The sequence below is a fragment of the Cavia porcellus genome, unplaced genomic scaffold (genome assembly GCF_034190915.1).
Source record: "Cavia porcellus strain 051 isolate PalLab524CR breed Dunkin Hartley unplaced genomic scaffold, mCavPor4.1 scaffold_19, whole genome shotgun sequence".
Classification (NCBI taxonomy): Eukaryota; Metazoa; Chordata; class Mammalia; order Rodentia; family Caviidae; genus Cavia; species Cavia porcellus.
This window is the reverse complement of record NW_026947502.1, coordinates 44,328,972-44,354,370: the sequence shown is the minus strand read 5'-3', so window position 1 is coordinate 44,354,370 and position 25,399 is coordinate 44,328,972. Positions and strand designations below refer to the sequence as shown.

At 46.0% G+C, this 25,399-nt stretch overlaps 1 protein-coding gene across 5 annotated transcripts in view; it reads right to left on the bottom strand.

Moving 5' to 3' along the window:
* Slc45a4 (solute carrier family 45 member 4) overlaps nucleotides 1–25,399 on the bottom strand; it is a 75,609-nt gene that overhangs the window by 18,916 nt on the left and 31,294 nt on the right. For 4 of the 5 annotated variants that reach the window (XM_063230985.1, XM_063230986.1, XM_013156116.2 and 1 more), the window contains exons 2-3: nucleotides 18,776–19,416; nucleotides 14,651–14,743 (exon numbers count right to left, since the gene is read on the bottom strand). In XM_063230985.1, coding sequence (XP_063087055.1) covers nucleotides 14,651–14,743; nucleotides 18,776–19,019 — 337 coding nt within the window. In that variant the 5' untranslated portion in view covers nucleotides 19,020–19,416. The remainder of the gene's footprint in view (nucleotides 1–14,650; nucleotides 14,744–18,775; nucleotides 19,417–25,399) is intronic. The other variant, XM_003473294.4, reaches the window with a different exon arrangement.

The following is a 25,399-nucleotide window of genomic DNA, read 5'->3' as shown; positions in this document are numbered from 1 at the left end:
TCTTGTGGCCTGGTGCTACATGTGGCTTGTGGCCACAAGTTTAACTTTAAAATTTAGGTTGGAGGAGCTGGATCAGAACTTATGGAGGCTCATGTCCTCAGAGCTCAGCATGGCCAGAGCATGGGGGCTTCCTCTGTCCATCCTTTCTTGACTGGATACCAAGGAAGGTGTGGAACAATGCACCATAATGAATGACCCATGGCAGGGCATCTGGCACAGAAAGACAGGTGCTTCTCATCCTACCCAGTGGACACAAAGTCACCCACTGAAGCTCCAGCTTCAGTGATCTGGGACATACCTTTGCTCCACCACAGTAAGCAAAGTGCTCATTCATACCATCCTGCTGGCCTGGCTCACCAAGACTTGGATCACACAGCAATCTTGCAATCTGGCTTCAGGGTCATGGCCTAACCACAAGCAGTGTCCCTACCCTGAGGTGGGCTCCACTTCCCCAGAAGTTCAGCTGGTTCTGACTGCCCCCCCCCACCTTCTCTCTCAGAGGAATCAGGGAATGCAGTGAGAACCACGGGTAACTAACACCTATGGGTGGGCCTGGCCACATTCAGGGTGCCACTTGGGCACTGGAGAACCAAGAATCTGTCTGCTCAAGCATCAGAATCAGGTGTATGTGGGGCAGACAAAACAGCTCAGCTAGGGAAGAATCCTGGCAGCAGGCCTTAGCGCCAGAACTGTGTAAGTCAAGGAGGGGAGGAGCCCAGGAAGGCAAGCACACCAGGAACACTACCAGGGTCTTGTTCTGTTTCTGCTCTGAGCTGGAAAATCCCAGCTCACCAGGAAATTAAGGCACCTGTAACTGGGCAATCACAGAAATGGGACAGAGCCACAGAGCTGCCAGAGAGACAGGGGTGAGAGTACTTTTTGTTTCAGCATGTTGGCAAGAAAAGTAAGCACTTCCCATGGCAGCCCTGGTGAACACAGGGTACTCCTCCCCCATAAGCTACCCCCCATTAGCTGGCCACACAGCCTTGTTGCCAGTGCAGCTAGGACGGCTCCTGGGATAACTCGGCCAGGCAATTCCCAGCAAAGCACTAAACAAACACGTCGGTCCCCAGTAAATAATTTGTGTGTTTTTCCAGGCAAAAGTTGAACAACAATGGTGGGACCCGGAAGGCTCCCCACGCACAGGAAACACTGTGTCACTACGCGTCCATAGCTGTGTGAGGTCACGGTGACACTCAGGGCATGTGTGGCAGCTACTGTTCACAAGGGCAGTTTTGATAAACTGGTACTCTGTGGGGAGCAGGGGCTGGGAAAGTGGCCTACAAATGTTAACAAAGGTCTGAGACGGAATTGGAACTCACATTCTTTCTCTCAATAGACAAAGCCTGCCATATCCAGATTATGTTTGTATGCCTGGAGAAAAATTCATAACATTAAACTCATGAGAACGAGTTCTTCATGGGAAATGTGCTGCATCCTTGAGTGACCCTGGAGGATTTCAGAAGTTGGAGCCCACCCTGGAGCCCTGAGGTTGAGATCATAAAGACAGGTGTGCTGCCTTCACATGCCAGACCCAAGCATGGGCTGCTGAGAGCCTGCATGGGGGAGGGGGCATCTCCATGGGGCTACAGGGAACAGTCTAGAATCATCAGAGCTGCAGGAAAGGGAAGGAGACGGGGAAATGGAACAAAATGTTCAAGTGGTTGTTCTGGTACCACTGCAAATCCCTGGTGTGAACAGGGACGGCAGTGACTGCAGCTGAGCTGCCACCTTGTCACCCTTGTGACTCCATTATCCACTGCTCACCAAGCTACTTCCCAGAGAACAAGAATCTCTCAGAAGCCCATGGGACAGAGGGGCTGGGGTAAGTACAGCCCTGGGCTCCTTCCCATTTCCCCAGGAGTCTGGAGTTAAATCCTAGAATGAGTGGAGAAAAGTTCAGGGTCTAGGCACCCCCAGAGTGATGACTGCTGGTCCAGGCCTCACTATGATATGCAGGCACCACAGCCTTGGGGCTAGTGAAAGAGGCAAAGCCTAGGGAGAGCTGTGTGGTGTGAAACAGTGTGGGGGAAGTCTACAGATCCATTTACTGCTCCCTGCTTGCAGCAACAGTGCATATGGGCTGTCAGTGTGGCCTACGGCCCTGTGGTGTTTCACCTTCCTGCAGGCTCCATGAACCTGCTGTCAGCAGACTCAGGACCGTCTTTGCTCTGGTAAAAGGAATCTCCAGCTTCTTATGCTGGCCTGTGCTTGATCACAAGGGGCTTCTAACTTCTCTAGCAGGGTTTGTTTCTATTTTAAACAAGGAGCTGCCTCAAATACATAACCAGACCCAAGAAGGACACACAGACCCTCCAGAAAAATGCCAGTGGGACACACTCCTGCTTTCCCACTGTCTCCCTCAGTCTCTGTGCCCAGCTGCTGGGGAGCGTTACTTACTAATAAACTCAGACGTGAGCTGCTCTCTGCCTGACTATAAAACAACTGACCACCCTTTATGGCTTTTTAGAGGTTTGGGATCAGGAATGTGACTCAGGACAGTGCACCTGGTCAGCATGCACAAGGCTCTGAGTTCAACTCAAGGCACCACAAAAAAGAAAAGATATAAGCAATTATATAGCTCTCAGCTTGAGACTACAGAAGCTTCTTAGAGATCATATAATTTGTGGCATGTCTGGCCACCCAGCCTAAAATCACAAGTCCATGTTAGCCAATGCCCTCTGCTCCCTGTAACAGCTGCAGGGTGGTCATCAGTCTCAAAACCAAGAGCCACCAAAGAAACAGCGTTCCTATGACCCAGTCCTTTGAGAAGAAGAAAAGTTCTTCAAATTCAGTATTACTCAAAACCCACCTCTTGGTCTGACACTGCAACCCTAGACTTCCTTTGAGGTAAGAGAGAAGAAATATAGTATAGATAGACAGAAAGGAGGTAAGGAAAATCATAATTTAAAAACCGCACATTTAAGAACTGCAGCTCCAGGATGTAATCCATGTTATCCAAGGTCATAAAATGCCTTTTTCCCTTCCAGGAAATTGATTCCAAAATTTCCTTAAGGCTTCAAAGATGTAGTGTGTATGTTGGGCCCATGCTTTTCACTTGTAACTTGAGCCTGTGCTATTCCTTGCAAACTACTGATTCACAGATCCCAAAAACTCCTTATGCCTAAGAAAATAGCATTATTAAATGAGCACCATATCTCTAAATCTCAAACACACACAAATAGTTTGCATTCTAAACTAGCCCACTAACATAACCTGACAGACACTAGGAAAGCACATACTGGGTCACCTGTCTGGTGGACACCCCTGGGATCACCTAGCATCTCTAGCCCCAGACCATGACACATCTCAGTCCATGAGTGCCTGTGCTCACTTCTTTAACTCTATTAAATACACCTACTTATGCCTCTCAGTGACTCATCCTGAAAATTATTTTTCTGTGATCAAAGTTGGCAAACTTACTACTCTGTAGGTGGGTAAATTGAGGTCCCTGTATCCTCTTTGTGGTGAAAGCTTCTTGGACTTCTTTTGGTTGACAATTTGGGTCCCCTGACTCAGAGAAAAGCCAATCACCCACCCACGCAAGCTGTCAGGCCCCCAGGTTCACCCAACAGTGATGGTGGCATCCCTGCCTTACACTTGGCTCCTGGCAGTCCTCCCACCAAGAGAGCTGTTACCTCTGCCCAGAGCGCTCTTATCACCGTTTCATCTGATGCCAAGTGCCTCCCTTCATGCCCTTAAAAGTGTTGCAGTTTTATTTAGTCTTTTTTTCTTTCTTTTTGGTGCCAGGAATCGAACCCAGAACCTCATGCTTGCCAGGCAGGCCATATGCCACTGAGCTACATCCCAGGCCCTGCAGTTTTACTTGAGCACAGTGGGCTTCTAGCTTATCTGTGCTTCCTTCCTGGCCCCCACAACCCATCTCCCACCCCATAGCCAGAGTGATTCAGAAACCTGTATATATGCCTGCATTGCTTACCCCTGTCAGTGCCCTAGGATAGCATCCAGCCTGCTGCCCACGCCCTCTCTGCTGGCCACTCAGCCCCCTAACTCCTTCTCTCTGCTTGGCTGCCCCATCCTGCCCCTTCCTGCTCCCAGAAAATATAAGACCTGTTCACATCCAGTACAAGATGTCATTCATCACACTTAGCACAGTATGGGCAGCTCCACGGGAGTCCAGATATTCCCATTCCGACATCAATAGCTACTATGACTCATTTTCCTCATGTGTTTGCTTTCTGTCTGGGAGTGAACTTCCAGATGGAGGGTCCTGGTCCCCTGTCATGTGGTAGAAAGTTTATGGCCAACAGCTACTGGAGCAAAGGATGCCCAATCCCTCTGGCTCCCACCTCTGTGACCCTGAAGATAGATCACTGAGTAAAAGTCGAAGGAAGTTTAGGACCTGGAACCTCCCACATCATGATAGTCCTGCATGCTGCTGGGCCATGATGGGCTCTGAAGGCAGATGTGAGCTTAGGCCCAGGATCTTTGAGAACAAACTAGGCCTCAAACATCCTGTTACTTTCTGGAAAGGGAGCACACTAATAAAGGCAGTATTCTGAAGATTAAACAAGAAAACATAAAATGAAAGGCCCAACTGCCTGTCTCAGTGCCTGGCATCTGAGACAGGCACAGAATCCCTTCCGTATTTCTGAGGCCACAGCACTATAGCAAATTCCACAGTCAGTGAGTTGAAAACATTGGAGGCAATTCAAGAGATCAATTACATGGTTCTAAGGAAGTGCTCAGGCAGTCTATTTGCTCTCAGTAAACAGATTACACATGAGAGACTATTAGATTGCCATACACGAGAGTAACAGTCCTCTTCGAAGCACACCTCCTTAGGAACTCAGGGAGACCCAAGCAGGTGCCAGATACCATGCAGGACTAAATCACTCTGTTGGACACAAATCCAACCCTACAGCCACTCCCTTATGCCTACCCCTTCCTTCAGCGAAGAGAAATGTGTGTAGAGGAATGTGGTTTATGTCCCCAGGAAGACCCATCTTCAGACCTGAAAGATCTTATAGCTGGCCAGGCTCTGCAAGCCCGTGGCACTGGTAAACTAGCTGGGGATGAGCTAAATCCGAGCAACAGAGTGAAAAAAATCCCTGGCTCCACTGGGTTAGGTAGGGCAAGGCTCAAGCTCAGTCCTACCTCTAACTCCAGCCTCACTAACATAGAACTGGCTGAATGTCACACTTAAAGAGGTAGCTATCCTGCTTTATGGTGTCCAAGCTGATGCTATTTTTCTGTGCAAATCAGCCACCTGAAGACTCTCATATATGCCTAGGGAATTCCTGCTTCCTGGACAAAGTTGCTAGGAGATCCATTCTACAAAAGGACATATCGTACACTTGTGTTGACTGTATCATCCAACCAAATTGGACATGTCTCCCAACAGCACCCAGGACAAGGAACCAGGCCTGTTTCACACAAAGGATCCAGGCCATGGGGCACTCAAGAGGTTCCTTCTGGTCTGGGGAGTGATGTGTGCTGGGAATAAGGGTGCTGCTATTCGTCCCACGAGAGTTCCCACGGCCTTAGCCATCTTCTGCATTCTCATCTGTGCAATGGAACTGCCAGCAGCATGGAGGATCAAGTGACACACTGCTGGGCACAAAGGACCTTGCTCACAAATAATCCCATACTGTGAGTCACCTATCTAGCAAGGCTGTTGTAACTTATCACTGGGAAACTGGAAGGAGCCTAATCAGGGATAGAAGGAGCCCCGAAACAGGTGAGAATGGGAGTGGCTGCTGGAGATGGCAGGACAGCAGTAGCTGGTGTGAAAGAAGCCAGACAGGTGGCAGACAGTATGGTATGGCAGCAGAACAGGCTTCTAGGGTACGGACCTTGGTAGGTGATTGGAGCCAGCGCGTTGGTAGCCTATGAGGTGGTCTTCACTTAGGCCAGCTGTCACAGCGGGGGCTGAGAGCAGAAGAGGGCCTCTAGGAGCCTGGGCCTCGGCTTGCTAGGGTTTGGAGCATCAAGTGCCAGCTCTGTGCTGACACCACTCTGCAACACTGCGTGCAGGTCCCTGGCCATGTACAGGGTACAAATCTGCCTCAGTCCTCTCCTCCAAGACCACCAACTCTGGGGTGGTACGCACTATGCTCCTGAGAACCTTCAGAAGCTTAAAGGGAACAGATCCAAGGGTAATTCTTATTCTTTGTAAGTTAGGGCAAATTTTCTCAGCTTTTCAACTCTAATTCTTAGACATACACTCATACCTTCCTGAAGAATAACCTTTCACATGTCCAGGCCTAAGGGTCACCTAGAGAAAAAGCAGTCAGGGAGGGACCTGGAATGGGTGGAGAGGGCAAGATGAAGTATGTGGAGTGCCCTGGTTGGCAGGTAGGGGTGGACATTTTTGGAGAAGCCTCAGGGACAGTGCAGGGTCAGCCAGACAGGGAGAGGCATTGAGCATCAGAGTCCACTAGCCTTATTATATATATAGCCTTATATATTATATATAGCCTTATATAATCTTATATTATATTTAGCTTTGGTTCCAGTAATGACAAGTGGTGAAAAACACCCCAGATGGGGAAAAGCAGAGCAGTGACTATTTGCGAAGACACAGGATGCTGCTTCTTACACTAACCAGTGACTGATTCAGTAGTGTGTGTGAACGTGATGGCCAGCTTGGGTCAGGGGCCCATTTTGCAGCACCTGCTAACCCATGGTGTCAACACTCCTTTCTTGGTTTAGTTCAAGCTGTCCAAGGGACGTTAAGAGGATGTATACTGGGCCCAGGAATTTAGCTATGGCTCAAGTGCTTGCCTGCTAAGCGCAAAATAATGAGTTCGATCCTTGGTATCAAAACAAAACAAAAAAAGAGGATGTGTACCTGCCAGCATCCCAGAGACCTGAATTTCCACCATGCAGCAGGGACAGGGTACTGTCCTTAGCAATGTACACAAAAACAGTGTCTCCAAATCACTAGCAAGTGGCAGGACTCATTACTTTTACAGGGTAACATGATTCATCTCTAAGTATAGAATTTACTGTTTAAAAACAGAAGCATTCACCAACTAGCCCATGAAGCGACGAAAAATTAATGGTAAACTCACAAGCCAGTGCAGAAGTGGACTGCAGATAGCTCCGAGTTTCAGGATTTACAGAGTACATCACGCCTCCCTCCTAAAGCAGGAGGGGTGGGAACCAGGGCCAAGAACTAGACCTGGTGCCTCGCATATGCTTGGAAAGCACTGTACCATTGCGCTACATCCCCAAACTGCAAATAGATTTTGACATGGCTTGAGAACACTGCTAACCATGTACCAGTCCAATTATTTAAATACAGGGTGGCCAAAAGTTGCAAATTATTTTTTGTTAATTTTTACAATATAACAGGAAATATAAAAATGACAATTATATCAAATTTATTCAATACAAGAATCAACTGGTTGAAATGACACTTGCCTAAGGAGTTTGTGAACAAACTTGAACTCAGGGTAAACTGTTAAATGGTTAATTATCATTACCAAGTGACTAGGAATTAAGGAGAAAGTTAAATTTGTACTAAAGCTTCTATTACAGATGACACAAAGACCCTGAGTAGTCAGCAACTCTCCTGCCACATCTGCCTTCATGACACCTACATCCCGAAGGTTGTGGCTCTCTCTTGGTCTCATGGCTGCAGGGTCTCAGGGGCTGCCGAACTGCAGGTGAGAGAGGTTGGTCTTGGGAGGCCACACTTGGTGCTGTGGCTGAGGTGAGGCTCTGGGGTCTGAATTCAAATCTGACCCTAGCTTCACCACTTGCCAGCTCTGGGAGGATCAACTTCTTTTTTTGCAGAAATCTATATATGTCTCTGATAACTCAAAGAGCTGAGGGCACCAGAACAGCTTGCTGCGGTGTAACCATTAGTGTGTAACCATCCCCACTGGAGTCTGCATGTCTAGTCTGTAGGAACCAGGAGTATTCTCCCTCCTGTCAGGGTTCTCTGTCAGCTGAGGCCTAACATTCATCTCACGGTCACCTGGAGGCCCAGCATAGTGGTCTCTGTGAAGAGCAGCCTAGTTGAGAGAGAAAGATGGCTCAAGTTCTGATTCTTCAGTAACTGGCTGAGGACCCTGAGCAGGTCACTTTCCCTCTCCAAATCCCTGTTTCTTCTGAAAGTCCAGTGAGGAAGTGGGTGTGGGGTCTGTTTCCTGCCCGCAGCCTGTGCTCTGTATGTTCTCCACATACCCTGAGGCCTTCACCCTCTGGGTATTACTTGCAGTATCCCTTCAGCTCGGAGAAGAGACTCATCATTTCTAGCGCAAGGAAGAAGAAGCAAGGCATGCCAGTCATCACCTCTGTCTGATCCCCAACTCTTTGGCAGACAGTTTGCTCAAGGACATTCTCCTCCACAGCACCATGGTCAGAGATGACTGTCCAGCCCTCAGCAGCCTCCATGCTATTTATGGTGATCTTTCTGAGAACCAAACACACTGGCACACTCTAGTAATTCCCAGCCTTGGTGTGGCCCCGCTCTTGCCAGCAAGCCAGGCCCAGGTATGATTTGACCTCCTCAAGTACCTCTCTTGGGCTTTTGGCCCCTGTCTTGGCAAAACTGTACTCTAGTAACTATGGCCCTACTGGTCTATCCTCCTTGAAGATGGGGTATATCTGGTGCCTTGGTGGCTTCTTGCTAACAGGCTCTCAGAATACACTTTGTAGTGGGGCAGGGTGGTGCATGCTCATAATCCCAGCACTCTAGGAGGCTGAGACAGAAAGACCACAAGTTCCAGCTCAGCCTAGGTAACTTAGCAAGGCCCTGTTTTTTTTTGTCTTTTTATTGGTACCAGGGATCGAACTCACGACTGCCTGCTTGCAAGGCAGGCGCTTATGCCGTTAAGCTAAATCCCTAGCCCCAAGGCCCTGTTTTTAAAATTTTAAAAAATTCTGGGGATGTAGCTTAGTGCAAATGCCCTGGGTCAATCCTCAGTACTTTAAAGCAAAAACAAAAACAAAATAAAACAAACAAAAACCACACTGGACACAAGATCCTTTAGTACCAAGCTTGTTGCTCTTGCCTCATCTCTAGTGAAGCCCTAGCTTGGAGAGGCAGGTGACTGACACCCACAGACCGTGGCTGGGCCTGTTCAAAGTCCTCATACCACCCTGACTCACGGCAGCACTACCAAAAACATTCACTGTGAGCGCTACTCAAACAGCATTAGGAGTAAGAGCTGAGACGTGTGTAAGACTGTGTAAGATCATTCACGCATCACGAGCTTGCGTTGCAGAGGAATACTTTCAACCTTGACTGTGCTTGACAGTCATGCTAGCAAAGACACAGGTGCCGAAGACCTGTTCTAAAGAAAAAGGGGCAAGCAGCAGCCTTCTGTGACCCCAAGATGACTCCAGCGGGAGTGCTGATGAAAGCTGACAGGTACACAAGGAAGGCCCTAGACTACTAGTGCCCAGTGAAGCCCTGGCTTGACAGAGAATAGGGAAATGAGGACTCCAGAGGGGGAAGAGAAAGGAGGCTCTGCCTGAACTGCACACTCCCCCAGACAGGATGTAATTCTCATTAGTCATGTTTTCAAATGACAGGTAAAAATGTAGCTGTATGTATATCAACTAAGAAATAGCTTGACTGAAATGTAAGAACCATGATAACCTCTCATACAGGCAGCATCCCCTGTGCCTTGCTCAGAGCCTGCAGCTGCACAGTTGAAGTCCTTTTTTAAAAAAAAATGCTATTTATTTATTTGTGCCAGGAATTGAACTCAGCACCTTGCACTTGCCAGGCAGGAATGTATGCCATCGAAGTCCTCCTTTATACCACATCTAACACCATGAGCAGGCATCTGGAAAAAAAATCACCCAGGCTACATCTTGTTGCTCCTAGCCAATCTCAGTTTTCCATTCTGTGACAAGCCTACTTGCAAATGTGCAGAGGTCACCCAGATCTGAAAGTTACACCCAATACAACGTTACATTGGTTTCTTTCAATTTATTTCCTGTGATGTTTCCAAAGTAGTTTACAATGTATAAGACACATCTATGTCCACTCTTCACTTAAAAAAGGAGACAAGGTCTATGTAAATCTCTAACCCGGCTGACTCTCCAAGCCCCCAGCCTGCTTGCCAGCAGAAGTGTTACTCCCTGTAGAGAATTCAGCTCAGTAATTGAGGCTGTCCTCCATAAACACAGGAAAAAAGGTAAGATAAGACAAGGAAATTTGCAGGTCCTGGGGGACATCTGGAGACATCCAAAAATTTACAATGGGACCCTTCAAATGACAGTCCACTGAGATGCAAGACTGCCAAAAAACTTTAACCACAGAAGTTCACTGGGATCTTCCTGCCTACTGTCCCCTGCCTTCTCTCCACCCCTATAAAAATGAACACATTTCTCTTTGTTCGGGGCAGAAGGTCTTACCACGCTCTTTGCCTGAACCCAGGCACAGTAAGTTCCATGCCATGCTGCCTTTACACAAGCCTGGTGGTCTTTGCTGCATACATATGTTACAATCTAGATGCAGTTCAGAGTACTGTGCTTGTTTAGCAAGTGGAAGGCCCTGGGTTTCATCCTCACACTGCAAAAAATAAATTTTTTAAAAAGGTGAGCAAATGAGCTATGTTATACCAGTGACAAACTTATTTACACCGAATTTATATATGATTATATTTTGTGTAAAATTCTTGGGTATTTAATTTTTTTTGGTGCTGCTAGAGATGGAGCCAGAGTCCTTTGTGTGCTAGGCAAGTCTCTTTCTCTAAGCTATGGCCCCAGCCCAGTAGTTAATTATTTACACAAATTACCATCATTTGGAAACTTGTTCTGGTGGACACATTCTGTACTGATTGCATTTAAGAAACAGAAACAACATTTGTATAGCATATGAAAATACTTCTCTCTAGGATTCTAACTTTATTTTTGATGTAATTTAAGGGAAAATTTTTGAATTTACAGAGCAACCCATACGAAGGATGGTTCCCCAGGGAGCCACTTACACCCCTGCTCACCTGTCAGGGTGCTTGCTGGGCCTCAGTCCGGCCCAGGCCACAGATACAAGGCACCATCACTGAGTCTCCTGGTGGCTCCCAACATGCTCCATTCTTTCAACATGAATTGGTGATGGTTTGTCAAAATTAACTTGTTTTCTGCTTTCACTATAAAGTTAAATAATAATTTTCTGTAGGAATACACATAAAACTCTTCTGTGTAATTCACCACATCTATGGTTCATGTTCTCTCAGCATATTTTGTTTGGTTTTTCATTAGTGTGTATGTTCATAAACCGTAACAGTTACACTCACTTTAGGGAAGTGATATATATCTTGAGCATTTCCAATCCCTTTACCCACTCCCTTGTATTTTGATATTTATTGTGATGCAGTAAGTTGAGAGATTACCAAACAGTGCAGCTCACTGAAAACCAGTGGAATTCTACCAGTATTCACAAGCACATAGCTGTCCAGGTCCCTGCAAAGTGCCTTCTGCTCTGGACAAGGCCACTGTGTCCTCTCCTGCTAGATGGTCACTACTTCCGTAAAGCACAGTACATTGCTCTCTACTCTTCTTGTTGTGCCACAGCCCAAAGTACTCACACTCACTCTGGCTTTACATCCCTTAACTTCTGCAAATTGGAGGCAAGCCTGACTTCCTGCACCCTTTCTGCCCTGAGCTGGGTCTGTCCCCTCAACTGTTCCCATGTGCTCTTCTATGGGTGAGCAGGGAAAGGCTTCCTCATCTTTCTCCAGATCTGGAGGCATTTGGCACAAAATCTACCACCTTTGCCCCAAACCTGTGCACATGAGGGTCCCTCAGAACTGACTACCTGAGGGGATACCCTCTCTCCAGGCCCTGCCATCTGGACTATAAAATCTGCTTTATCCCGGCACCCCTTAGCTCTCTAATGGTAACTGCTCAGGTGCCACTGGCACACAGCTGCCATCATCTCCAGCACCTAGCACTAGCGGGTAGGTGTGTGTTGGAGTTTGACACAAGAGTAACAGGCATGCACAGCTCCCTGAGAGAACCTGCTGATGTGAACGTATTTCATTGTTTGTAGAACACAGTATTTCACAGACCAAGAAATCCAGACTTCCCAACTCAAACCTAAGGTATCCCTGTGCTAGAAGTTTTGTGACCTTTGTGAGTACAGCCAGGAAATCTACCACATCCAACTCCCCTCATGGGCACAAGGGGTCCTCCTGGTGGGTTTTAACCATGCATCGACTGCACTGATGCCTGCTGGTGGTGGGTTTTCATACAAGTCAGAAGACACCTATACCCTCTCATCCTCTCTGGGTCCTTTCACGAGACAGGTGAGGGTTTGCAGCAGTTTAGATTTTCCTGGTCTCGAGCAGGAAATCCAATGTTTAGGTAGAGTTCTGCATTTTTACTGTGATAAGATGTAGAAGCAGTTTATTATTTTAACCATTAAGTGTAAAGTTCTGCAGCATTCAGTCCATTCTGTTGCTATGCAACCATTACTGCCACCATCCAAGACCAGAATGTTTTCATCTCCCCAAGCTAAAGCTATGTCTTATGAGCATGGATTCATCCTACTGCCCCAGCTCCTTGCATCTACTCTTCCACTTTCTATCTATGGCCTGGACTCCTTTGGGCCCCTCATATGGTGAAATCACATAGCATACATTGTTTGGTAACAGGGTTATTTCATTAAGCACAAGGTCTTTCAAGTTTCATTCAGCTACAGCCACTGACCTGCTTGGCACATGTGACCCTGGTAGCCCTACAACCTTATATGCCGGAAGGGCCCTCTCACCAAACAGAAAGACATCTCTGAGTGTCTGTCTGGCACCCTCCCCATACTGGACATACAGTGGGTTCAGGGGCTTGTGCCTGGGCCCTAGTTCCCTGGGTTGCAGAGCAACCTGCTATTCCTGGGGACTGCAGACAAGCCATAGGCTGAGGGTGCTGTGCAGGGTCCCTGGGAAAGCCACCATCGGTGACTTACTATGGCTTCTACAGCCCATGTGCCAGCTCACTTGAGCTGGCAGGTAGGCAGAAGAGAGAGTACCAAGTGAGAAGCCCTGCAAAGTATGTCTCTCATCACCCAACATTGGATGCCAAAGCATTGCATGTGCCTGCTGTGACAAAGTAGCACCCAGTGTAGAGGTAAGGTGGAACAGAGATCCTCTCAGCAGGATCTTCCTGCCAAAAAAGGGAAGCAAGCCCTGAGGTCTGGCTTGGGTTTTAGTTTTGAAATGGGGATCTTACTTTGGTGTCCAGGCTGGTCTTGAACTCTGGGGCTCAAGTGACCCTCCCACTCCAATCTCTCCAGTAACTGGGATGACAGAAGCACAAAAATATCATGTGCACACGTGTGCTGGTGATTGAACTCCAGACCCAGTAAGTGTAAAGTTCTGCAGTGGTGGCAAAGCACACATTCCACCACTGCACTGAATCCTGGCCTGGACTTTTCCAAAACAGAAAACAGGCCAGGGATTCACTGTCTGCTTAAGTACCTTACAACAGCCAGGGCCTTAGGCAAGACCAGACCCTTTCCCAGGTGTCATGGAGGGAACTCCTACAAAGGTGTCAAAGTCACCTGAGCTGTAAGATTGAACTATGAGAATAACACACTGACTCTGAAGGCAAAGAAGCCACGGCATCAATACAAAATCCAATCACCCGGTTCAGAGTTTAAAATAGCATCCAAGTGCTCAAAAATCATAAGGACACCTTGCGTGTCTATTATACATGTGCACCTAACCATGTGCACACACTGTAATGAGATGCAATTTCACACTGGGTAGGAAGGTACGTTTCTCAATTCTTGCCAAAGACATGTCATGTTTGTGGAACTAGACATAAAGCTAATGAGATAGTACGCTGAGTTTCCAGGAAGGGCTTGGACCCAGATCCTGCAGTCACTCATGGGAGTCTGCTGCCACCAGTCCATAGCACCAGGCTTCCAATGGCCATGGCTTACACATCCAGGAATGGGGCCTGAACTGCATATGGAGGACATTTTCCACTTCTAGTGTTAGCTGTAAGTGGCTTTCAAAGGGCAAGATTTTCCCACAGGAGCAAAGGCAAGCTTCCAGTTACAGCAGATCACGCCCTAGGAACTCTGATCACAAGACATTGCCATGTAGAGTGGAAAAGTCTGGTGTTTCTAACTCAGTGGACATTCACAAAGTAGATATAAGCCCTGGTCATGATCTCTGCCTTCTGCACACAGTAGAGAATAAGTCTGACTTTCCCACAAGTAAGTCTGTAGCCACTGCCTGATAATTCCTAGATGCTGCTATGCTTGGTTTTTGCCAAGGAGGGGAACAGGCAGGTTACCTCACACTAATCCAGATCTCATTCATGGGTCAAACTCCAAGCCAGCAACAAAAGCTGTCCTTTCTCTGTTATCTGACATTCCTTTTCCACTGAGTATACTTCCTGAGCCAAGAGGGAAACAATAAGTAGAGAGAGAGGCTGGATTCTCAAGGGAAAAGAACTACGTACATGGGAACCAGCATGAGAGGGTGCCCACCGAAGCAAACTGACTCAGAGTTGCTGACTCTCCAGCAGGGACTACCTGGAGGGCTCCAGAGCCCTCTGATTCCAAGTCTTCCTGTTACAAGTGGCCATGCATTCTAATTTTGTCCCAACTCTTAAGTACCAGATTTGTCACCTGCTCCACAACTGCAGAAATGTGTAAATGGCAGGGTACCCTCACTAGCTATGAAGGGAGGTACTGGGGAACTTCTCAGGGTCCTACCTCTGCCTTCCAGACCGCTCCATGGTGCCCAGTCATGCATCACCTCCTCTATTCTCCAGAGCAGGGCTGCAGGTCCCGTCATCAAAAACCATTCTGGCACCAATAAAAATAAAACCAAAACAGGATTTTTGTTGCTACTCTGATTGCCTTGACTTGAATCCTAGAGCCTAGGACTGAAGTACACATTTATTTTTACAAGTATCTTCTAAAAGTTGAAGTTTAATAAATGGTATGGAAATTTAGTTCACAGTAACAGTGGCTCCTCAAATAGGTAAAGAAGCAGTAGTACTGATTGAAGGAGTGTTATTGTTTCTATCTAGATGGCCCCCCTAAAGTAGCATGTGCTCGCAGGTGGGGCTTTTGGAAGCTGATGGGATCATGGTCTGAGATACTGGATCATGAGTGTGTTACATTGAAATGTGTCCACGGATTGGCTTAGCATACTTCTGGGTATGGATGATGGATTTCCTGAAGAGGGAAAACCCACCCTAGGTATGGATAGCACCAACCAAAAGACTTGTTGCCTGGGTACAGAAGGAACAGGAACAACAGGAACAACAGAAAGAAGTTCTGTTCTTCCTGCCAGGAACTGTTTCTCCTCTGTCATGCTCACCAGCCATGCTGCCCTGCCTTGAAATCAGCTGACCTCTACAAACTGTGAGCTAAAATAAATGTTTCCCCCTTCAATTTGTGACCATCAGGTATTTTGTTCCTGTGATGAGAAAGTTCCTAAGACAAGGAGGGACACCCAGCAGCAGGAACATTCCTGGACATAGTCACCCAGGCTCACTGACAGGTGCAGACCAATAGGCAGCTCTTGAAGTTAAAAAGAGCAAACTTTATGCTCTGGCATGGAACCACCTCCATGATATGCCAGGGACGCTTTACAAGAGTCATTTTAGGGGACAGGATGAGATACAAAGACACCTGCCTGGCTTCTGCTCCATGTAGGAGTTAGGAGAAACAGGATGGGAGCCAAATAGCTAGGGGACAGGAAGAGACCTTGCTGTTCACCTGAGTGTAATTTATGAACTCTGAACTGGGGAAAAATGTTCTCAATTTAAGAAAACAGATCAACTGAAGCAGAAAGAACCCAAACTCAAGGCCAGCCTAGGTGAGATCCTTTCTCAAAAAAAAAAAAAAAAAAAGGCCTTGTGTTCTATCGCCAGTATGGTAGGGGGTCAAGTGGGATGGGGGGCGACAAATAGAAGGAAGAGAGGAAGAAACGGGAAAAAGGGAGGGAAGAGGGAAAAAAGGAAGAGAAGGAAGAAAAAAGAAAAAGGAAAGAAATCTTAAAAAAATTTCCCCTGCAAATGAAAATTTGGAAACTAAAGGCAAGGCTGCACTCAGCCTACTCATCTGACAGCACTGACCACACCCTCCCTGCATGCACAGGTGGCCCTTTGGTGCAACCATCTTGTTCCTGCATGGCCAGCCAGGTCCCAGGCGTACAGGAGCGGGAACAGGAGCCAGTCCTGCTAACGCCTGATCCTGCTTCCCCAAGTCATATTCACTTCTTCACTGTCATCAAGCCTCCTTCCTCGCAGGCCTAGAAAGCAGCCTGCCACACAGATGTCACCAGTCATCGGCTCCAACAGTCACAAGATAATACGCAGTGAGCAGAAAGGACTTCCTTGACTTGGGGGAACCTCAACAGTTTCTGTTTACAAGAGTCACTTTGAGGAACAGTGATAAACACAAACCCTAACCAGGCTCATCAAGCAGTGTTATCACTCATATTGCAAGAACAAAAGAACTGTCAGCTGTGAATAGCCCACCTAGGCACAAGAAGGTACAAATTTACTACCTTCAGGGACTTATTAGAGATGGACTTATCTTCTGCTTATCCTCAGCTCACTACTCTGGAATTGAGTACAACTCTCCTACTATCTTTAGTAGTGGCAGAGTCTAAGCTAAACCTCTTGGTGTTTTCTGGTTTTGAGTTTTTAATGAGAAAGTTTTTCCTGGGGAATTTATCTTTTGAATGAGAAAGAGCAGACTTGCTTCCACCCAAGTATCTAAAACACAAATTATAGCCAGGACTGTGGGTGCATGCCTATAATTTCAACACCCTGCAAGGCTGAGGCAGGAGGACTCCAAGTTTGAGCCTAGCATATAACAAGCCTCAGCCAATAACAAGTCCTTGTCTAAAAAAAAGTTAGAGAAGGGCTAGGGATGTAGCTCTCTGGAAAGACCTTGGTTCACTCTCTACCCCCAGCTCTAGCTGCAAGTCTTGTTACACACAGACTGGTGTGCAGGTTTATGAGAGCCGTACAGTGTTTCGTCTGTGGAGGGTACTGTGTCATCTCTTTAGGTCAGACTGCCATGGCCTGCTCATTTACTACGATTCTCCTAGTTCAGTCATCATTTCTGGAATCTCATGTGGAACAGACATATCGAGAACTCAGAAAAGATATTTTCCATATACTTTATTAATTATATACTTACTATCCTCAGTTACCTGAAATTAAACAAGTCTCATGTAACAAATACAGTAAGTCCCTAACTTATGAATGAGTTCCCTTCCAGGAGAACATTCATTCATAAGTAGGATTCATTCATGATCTGACAAAGTGTGAAAGTGCACAACTCAAATGTTCATAAATTGGGGACTTACGATATTCAAAATCAGTGATGAAGTATGCTGAAAGTTGTATGGGACTGAGATTCATAACCTATAAAATGTCAAAATTCCAAGAAATTGTGCCTGTCAGTCCAAAGTCAAAATACGTATAACCTACAACCAAGAAAATGTGGTTCTCAGATCTATCTACTGGGTCAACTCACTCAACAGTCACTAGAGGTACTGGATTTTGTGTCTGTCCCCATAACCATAAGAGGTAGCCTAGAACTGACGGACGAGCCTGATTCTAGCCACCTTAGCTTGATTACACAATGGTTTGAGCATGACTGGGTGCAAGTTCTAACACATCGATGGGACAAAATAAATGTTAGGTGACCCTGATCACAATCCAACTCTCCTTGCAGGGGCTAGCTACAAAGGCAACCTTTCAGTCCGTGGACATTCTGAAGTCCCTCCCTCTGACCTTGTCCCCCCTCCTGGGAGAAGCTGGGGTCTCCATCTTCCAGGGGGGCTGTTTCTTTCCCTTCTGCTAAAGTAGTATCCGTGGATCTAGTTAATTGTCTCTGTCTCCTCTACCAGGCTAAGGCATAATTGAACAGACATGCTGTCCTGTCCATCTCAGTGTCCTAGCATGGGGATACCCAAGGAACAAAATCACTATGACAAGAAAGCACACAGAATGACCTACACGTGATCATATTCCACAGTCCCCCTCCAGCCTTGCAGGGGACCTTGATCTTGTCAGTGCTTATGTCCAAAGCCTTGGACAAGTTCTTCTCAGAATAAGTGCTTTGTGGGACAAGTAAATGAAATGTACAGGAGTCTACAGAAAAAAGCAGGCTGAAACATGACATTGGAAGTGCTAAAGCATCTTGAGTAGTCTCCACCAACCTGTCTGCTGACAGATTTGGACAGGGCAGGAACTAGAGACCTGAGACAGGAACTGACACCCCCTGGGGCTACTGCCCTGGACTTTAGAACCATTACTTCACTATTCGCATGTGATGTAGCAAGACAATTTTATCTGTGGCAAGAAACGTCTCTACAACAACCAAAATCAATTCTTAAAATATTTCACCTTGTCTATGTGGAGCTCTAGAACAAAAGTGAAGCTCTAAAATTGCTTAGCCCCTTTACCTAGACTATACGGTTAAGGAGTTGTAAAGTTACAGGTTTTAAAACTTCCTGGACCACAGGGAAGGCTAAACCTTCTGATAAAACTTCTGATCCCACAGTCACTCCCCAGTGACAGTCAAGAAGGTCATCAGCACTATCACAAGGCTGGGCTCCATTGTGCCAATGGGTCTTAATATAGCTATTGATGCCCAGAATGTCCTCATGCCCAACCACCCCTCTTGCCTAAACCTGTGACTAGATATCAACAACAGCAGACCATACATTCCCTGACTGGGCTTAACAGAAAATGAAGAAACTGTCAGAACAGGTTAAAGAAGAGGACCAAGGCTCTTAAGGACACTTGGGTCTAGCATCTGCAGCATGGTCAGCGCCATGCTGGACACAGTGACCTGTATAGCACTTACCAATCTGCAACAGAACGGGTGTGACCAATGCTGTTTCCATGGCGTAACAGAACTCCCTGCCAAACATCACGGCCCCATGCATCACCCACAGGCGCATGGGGATCCGGTCTATGGACCCCTCACTGATGGTTTCATCATGGTTCTCCGTCTCCAGGTCTCCAGATTTCTGTGGGTCCGACACGGGCACAGGTAACTCTTGTACTTGCATAGATTCCGAGTCAGCATTCTGCGGAGCCATTTTCATTACCACCAAATATATATATAATATATATATAATATATATATATTATATAAATAATACTATCATTTCTCTTTAATGATAAATTAAGACGTCTTGTTCTGTTCCAGGTGCATTCCTTGGGCAGGCAACACTTATATTCCTCTTTGTATAAATGGGTGTCTCGGCGTCTCCCAAATGCAAGAGACACGCAGCAAACGAAGGGTTTTTGGTTGGACTGTAAACATATGGCTTGCTGGTTCACTGCAAGTTAGAGTTAAAAATCCATAAATGCCACTCAGTTAATACCAGTTTCATCATCATTACTGAAGAAGCGCTGCAATCACTCCTCTTGCTACTGAGAGGTGGGAAGGTAACAAACACAGGTAGTCCTCTGTGAATCCCCATCGAGTGACTGGAGGATCTGCAAAAGATGGAAGACACCCAGACAGAGTCAGGGGGAGGTCCTCACAGCCTGCTACAAGCCGGCTGCCCACTGCTAGAACCTGTGTGTCCCAGGGGCTGTCCTTGCCATGGAGGATCCTCTCTAGGCCTGCTCCACCCCAGCTCTCTGGGAGTGTTTGTGCAATGGACACTTGACCACTAGAGGAATGCCATTTGCTTGTGGGGGATTCAATCCTAGGCGGACAAAGGTGGCATAACCAAGAAAGATGGTATAAGACAAGGAGTTGTAAAGAAGCCAACAGTGTTTTTGCCCTTTTGTCAAGGATAACACGATCACCTCTGCATCCTGTGGGGCACAAATACTCCTGTGTGCATCCTTCCTGAGCCACTAATATTATGATGGGGGGTTTGGGGGAGGTAGCTGAAAAATCACCACAGAGTAACTCTCTGGGCAGTGGTATCCGTGGATCTAGTTAATTGTCTCTGTCTCCTCTACCAGGCTAAGGCATAGTTGAACAGACATGGTGTCCTGTCTGGAAAAGTGACAAAGAAAGATGAATGATGACAGCTGGTTGGAGAGCAAAGACCCAGCGTTGGCCGTAGTAGTTCCATGTCTGTACTAGGGCTTGGGTCCTTGCTATCAGCCATCTTGGGCAATGATCCTGGAACCATTTAGCTTATAAAACCTTCTGACAACAAATGAAAGTTATAGATCCCTTTCTCAAAAAATATGTACACATGGGCCAAACTGCCTATAACATGTAGGGGTACAGAGACTCCCAGACCATATGTCACATTCTTAGGGGAACCTCTGCAGCCCTAGTACTAAAGTACCCTCCGTGCCTATTCCTATGATTGGCTTGTGACATGGTCAACCTGGATGAATACACCAGTACAGTGTAGACTGCTGAGAAAAAACTGGAAATGTGGTCTTAGAAAGTCTCCAGGAAGGAAAGGCCAGTCATCCACCTGGACGTTAAGACCTTCGTGAGGTGGGTTCCAGATAAGCAGTCTCGCCTGAAGTGCTGTAAAAAGAAGAGCCCTGAAGTCATGCAAAACACCGTTAACATTTTATGTTAAAAGCAGGTCTGTAGGCTAATACTTTATTGAGAAGCTTCTTTTGATAAAAACATAAATCTAGTAATATCCATTTAACCAAAGATGAGTTTTGATTAATTCCATCCTCCTTTCTGGGGTTGGGGTAGAAACTTCAAGGTTCTATCTCCACTTAAGTCCCAGGAGGGCAGGGCTTGGGCAACTCAGTGAGGGTTGCTCCTCTCAGAGAACCTGCTCTTCCTATATTCCCTCTGTTGCTGCAGCTGAAACATGAAAGGGAAGGTCCAATGAAAGGTTCTAGAAATCTAGGCAACACACTTATTTTCACATTCTCCAAACTTCACTGCAGCCCTCATTTGAAAATCCTTTCAAATTCACCAAAGATCTTTTACCAGCTATAGCAGTGTTCCCAAATCATCACCTGCCTGCAATCTTCTTTCCAAAAACTTTATTATGGAACCATTTCCAATATATACCCAGTAAGCAGTAGAGTATAATCAATCACTCAGTTTTGGCATAAATACTCTGCTATTCCTGACCTATGTTTACCATTTCAGAATCATTCTGATCATAAGAGAAAACTGGCATAATTGTCCTTTTTGCAAACTTCCAGTATTACATCAAAATAAGGTCTCTGACTTAACTGCCTTTTTCTACCAGATAGGAGGGATCCATCTCCAGAGAAGAAAGTATATCCACACAGTGTCTGTGTCAGCTGCCTAAACTAGCTGTGCTTTGTCATTAGCTTTCTGAGAAATTCTAACAACTTAATTACAAACATCAAACACCTCTAGCTCAGTCGGCCCCTTGTCCCACAGCTGTTTCCATCCTAGGAGACTTGTGCCTGAAATGAAGCGGTCTCTGTGCCCAAATCATTTCAGCAACAGCTAGAAGTTAGGCAGTACACCTCTGCAGTCAGTGTATGTGAACTACTCTAAGGCAGTGGTTCTCAAGGGGCTGCTCCTGGCCTGGGATGCGAATCAGCGCCTTGGAGCACACAGCTCCACAGCTTAGAATGCTCCCAGCTCCAGATCTCAAGAGTTCCAGACTGAGAAACTCTCTTCTGAGGTTATTAAAGAAAAGCTGTTTCTTTAAAAATACTTGAACCCATCAAGTGGACAGATGTGGCAAGCTTTCCTGTAAAGTTTAGGTGGTAAGTACCATAGGCTATGAGGCCACATACCGTCTCTGTTGCATATTCTGTTCGTTTTTATTTTTGACAACCCCTTAAAAATGTAAAGAAAACCACTCTCAGCCTACTTGTCTGTCCAGTAAGTTCAGATCTCAAACCTGTGACAGTTGCTGATTTCCATCCTAGATAAGGATCAATGGAATGGTTTTCCTCATGACATTTTTGGGGGCAGGGGAGACAGCTGAGAGGAGTGGCTGCTGAGCTTCCGCATCCACCCAACTTTACTGCTGCTATTCTGTGTAAAATGCCTTAGCTGGCACACAGCACTGGGCGGCAGGTGCCATCAGGCCACACTGGCTGAGAGGTGACTTCCAAGGCCAGTGGCAGGAGGGAATGCTGAGGCCATACCCTTGTAGCCAGCTCTACCTCTCCCTGAGCCACAGAAAGTTGACTGGGCAGAGATCTGAGTAAGAATTGCTGGGAACCAGTAAACTATCACAGCCTCAATCACAGACCTCTAGTGACAGCTGCTACCAGGTCAGCTGAAGATGTGTTTATTTTACCTGAGAACACTAAGGCAGTTCACAAAATTCAAGCACAGAGGCCACGCCAGAGTATGCTGGTGGAAGTCCCCAGTGAGTCCACTGCAGCCAAAGCCAGTCACTGTGTCAGTTCCTCTGACATGTTTGGGGTCTCTCTACCTGATTTCTAAGAACTAGTTGAAAACTGGCCATTCTGTGAGAAGGTCAGGAGAAAGATAAACACCTGGACATGAAAGCTGTTCAGTCCTTGACTAAGAGCATGTTAGGCTGGCTACCTTCACCAAGGTCAGGGTCAGGCAAGTATGATGAGCTCTGTGGGTTCAAACCAAAGGAGACCACAACACGTCAGTCCTGTGTGTGCATGGGTCTTCTAACAAGGGTTTATAGCCATCATTCTCTTAGTGTATGCAAACTGTTCTCTTAAAGAAAGATGATTTATATGAAACCATATCAATGATATCAAATCACCAAAACAATTCTGAAGGATACAGTTCAAGCACTGCAACACACGGGCACAACACAAGAAGGAACAGACAACTCCTGCCCAAGGAACAGGTAACTCTGGAATCCCAGGAGCCTCCTCCAGGCTGCTCAGAAAGTGGACAAGTTCAGAGCAAGCTGTGACCTCTTCTGCAATCTTCTATTCAAGAGCAGTGAAATGGTCAAGGCAGGTTTTTCCCATCACAGAACAAGCATTTCCCTTGGAACCTGCTCCAGGGATTGTTGAGCATTCAGTGACAACAATTTTGTTATGATCTGCAGATGCACTCCAACAAGTGAAACGACAATTGTTCCAATCAACAACTTCCTCTATTGTCCTGTTTCTAATTTAAGGGTGAGTGATGCCAAACACGTGACTTCCCACAATTTGTTGTGTGGAAAAGCTGGCTGTGAACTTGATCTCATCAAAAAGTTAACTAGATGGTAATTTTTGACAAGCACCCTAAGCTTGGCTTAAAATTTCAGGCTAAGCTAATTGTCATAAGTTTTGACAGCACAGTAATATGAAATTCAGTAACCCACGCAACTGGAAAGGGGCCCAGCAAGGGCTGATGTGGGCTGCACCATGACTACCACAGTCATGTACACATATGTGTATATTAAAAGGGGTTATACACTCTGAGGGTAGCAAATGCTTCAGAGTGATTGGCTCACTGAACAGCTGTTTGTCATATCCACCATTTAAAACAGGCACCAACTGGGAAAACCCACACTCAAAAATCCCATCAGTATGACAGATGCTGAATTTACTATGTAATTACGTCCTAATCAAGCCATCACAGTTGAAACTATCCTATGCGAAAAATGAGTGGACTCCACTCACCCAACCACATGCCTAGGCTCAGTCACACAGGAGCCTGTAATGTGGGGCTGTTCCTGTGTGAAAATTGGGCTACCCTGCCCAGCACATAGAAAGCAGCTTACCAATGTCTTTAGTATAAGTAAAGATCAAAAGTCAGAAGTTCAAAGCACAGTTTCTACTGAATGCCTACCACTTTTGTATCATCATAAAATCAACAGATCACTAAGGTGGACCACTAAATTGAACAGCTATACTAACACTTTACTAAGACATTAGCTGTTAACCTCAGATGCCCTGTATCTCATTAACTCCATTTTATCTGTCCTCACCAGCATCTCTTTCCAGATGGGTGTGGGTAAGAACATCTCATGGGTAACACAGAAGCCAGCAAAACCACACAAATGGTAGCCCAGATTAAGAAAAACTGCATTTGAACAAAAAGCATAATAAAGAAATGCAAAATCAAATCAAGCAAATTCAAAGTACCCTTGGTAAGAATTAAATGTAGCATTCTGGCAGATTATATATTTCTTGAAACACATTTAATAAATTCCACTGACTTTCAATATAAAAATCAATGTATTATGAGAATGAGAGGACAAGTCACAGATCAGGAGAAAATATTTGCAAAAGACACATCTAATAAGGGTTATTATCCAAAATATGCAGAGAACTCTTAAAGCAGTAAGAAAACAACTTGATGAGAAACAGGTCAAAGATTTTAACAGGCACTTCACAAAAGATATACAGATATGAAAGATGTGTAAGTAAGCATATGAAAAGATGATCTATATCCTATGTCATCAGGGAATGGCCAATTAAAACACAAGATGCCACTACACACCTGTTGGAATGGCCAAAATGCAGTGTGAGTGCCTCACCAAGGACCGGCCAGGACAGAGAGCAACAGAAACGCTGACACTGCTGGGAATGCAAAATGGGACAACCATGCTGCGACACAGTTTGATTTTTTTAAAAACTAAATAAAACTCTTACCCTGCAAACCAAAAGCAAGCTCCTTGGTGTTTACCCAAAGGAACTGAAATCTAATAATCTACACAGATGTTTACTACAACCATATACTTATAATCTCCAAAACATGGATGCACCCAAGACATCCTTCAGGAGGTAAATGGATAAATTCCCTGGTCATGCAGAGAACTTTAGCAGTTTTTCTCCACTGACCATGAGTGCCAGTTTGGGCTAGCCCTTGGGGACTGGTCCTTCTCATACTGGACAGTGCCCTGGGGTTCTCCTCCTACCTCACTTAGACCTCCCTCAGGCCTGACCTGCCTCCTGGGCCAAGGTACCATGACACTGGTCAGGAGGCAGAACTACAGGCTCATTGTAGGATGGGTAGCTATCAACCCCTCCCCCCAGCCATCTGAGGGGCTCGGCCCTACGCCTAAGACCCTGAGGGCCTTGTGTTCTCTCAGTTAACCTAGGCTCCTAGACTCTTAAGGCTCCATCAGACCCAGAAGCCCATGCTGCACCCCTGGGTGTCTAGTACCCACTCTGAATCACATGACTCTTAGAAGACACAGATTCACAAACACTGAACTGAGAGGTCAGGCTAACCTTAATTATTCCATTAAGACAAGAAAGCCAATTCTGAGAAATCTCTGCCTGCTAGTGCATAGAACAAGATGATCACATAGCTCAAAGAAGACCCACTTCTCTTTTGGACAGAAAACAGAAACTTAGCGAGTCAGCAATAAACAAGTGAAGATTACATTTTTATTATTTTATGTTCAGAAACTGGCATACTGTAATGTATGTAAATTTCACACACATAAAACACGTAAGTAATTCCTGAAAAAGCCATTGTGCCCTCCAAATAAGCCACAGAAGCATATTCTGATTGCGTACCTATGTGCCATTTTAAAGGATAAGAATTTCCATGCTTTGGTGAGGTAACAAGAGCACAGGGGCTCTCAGGAGATAAGAGAGTCAGGTCTACCCAGCAGCA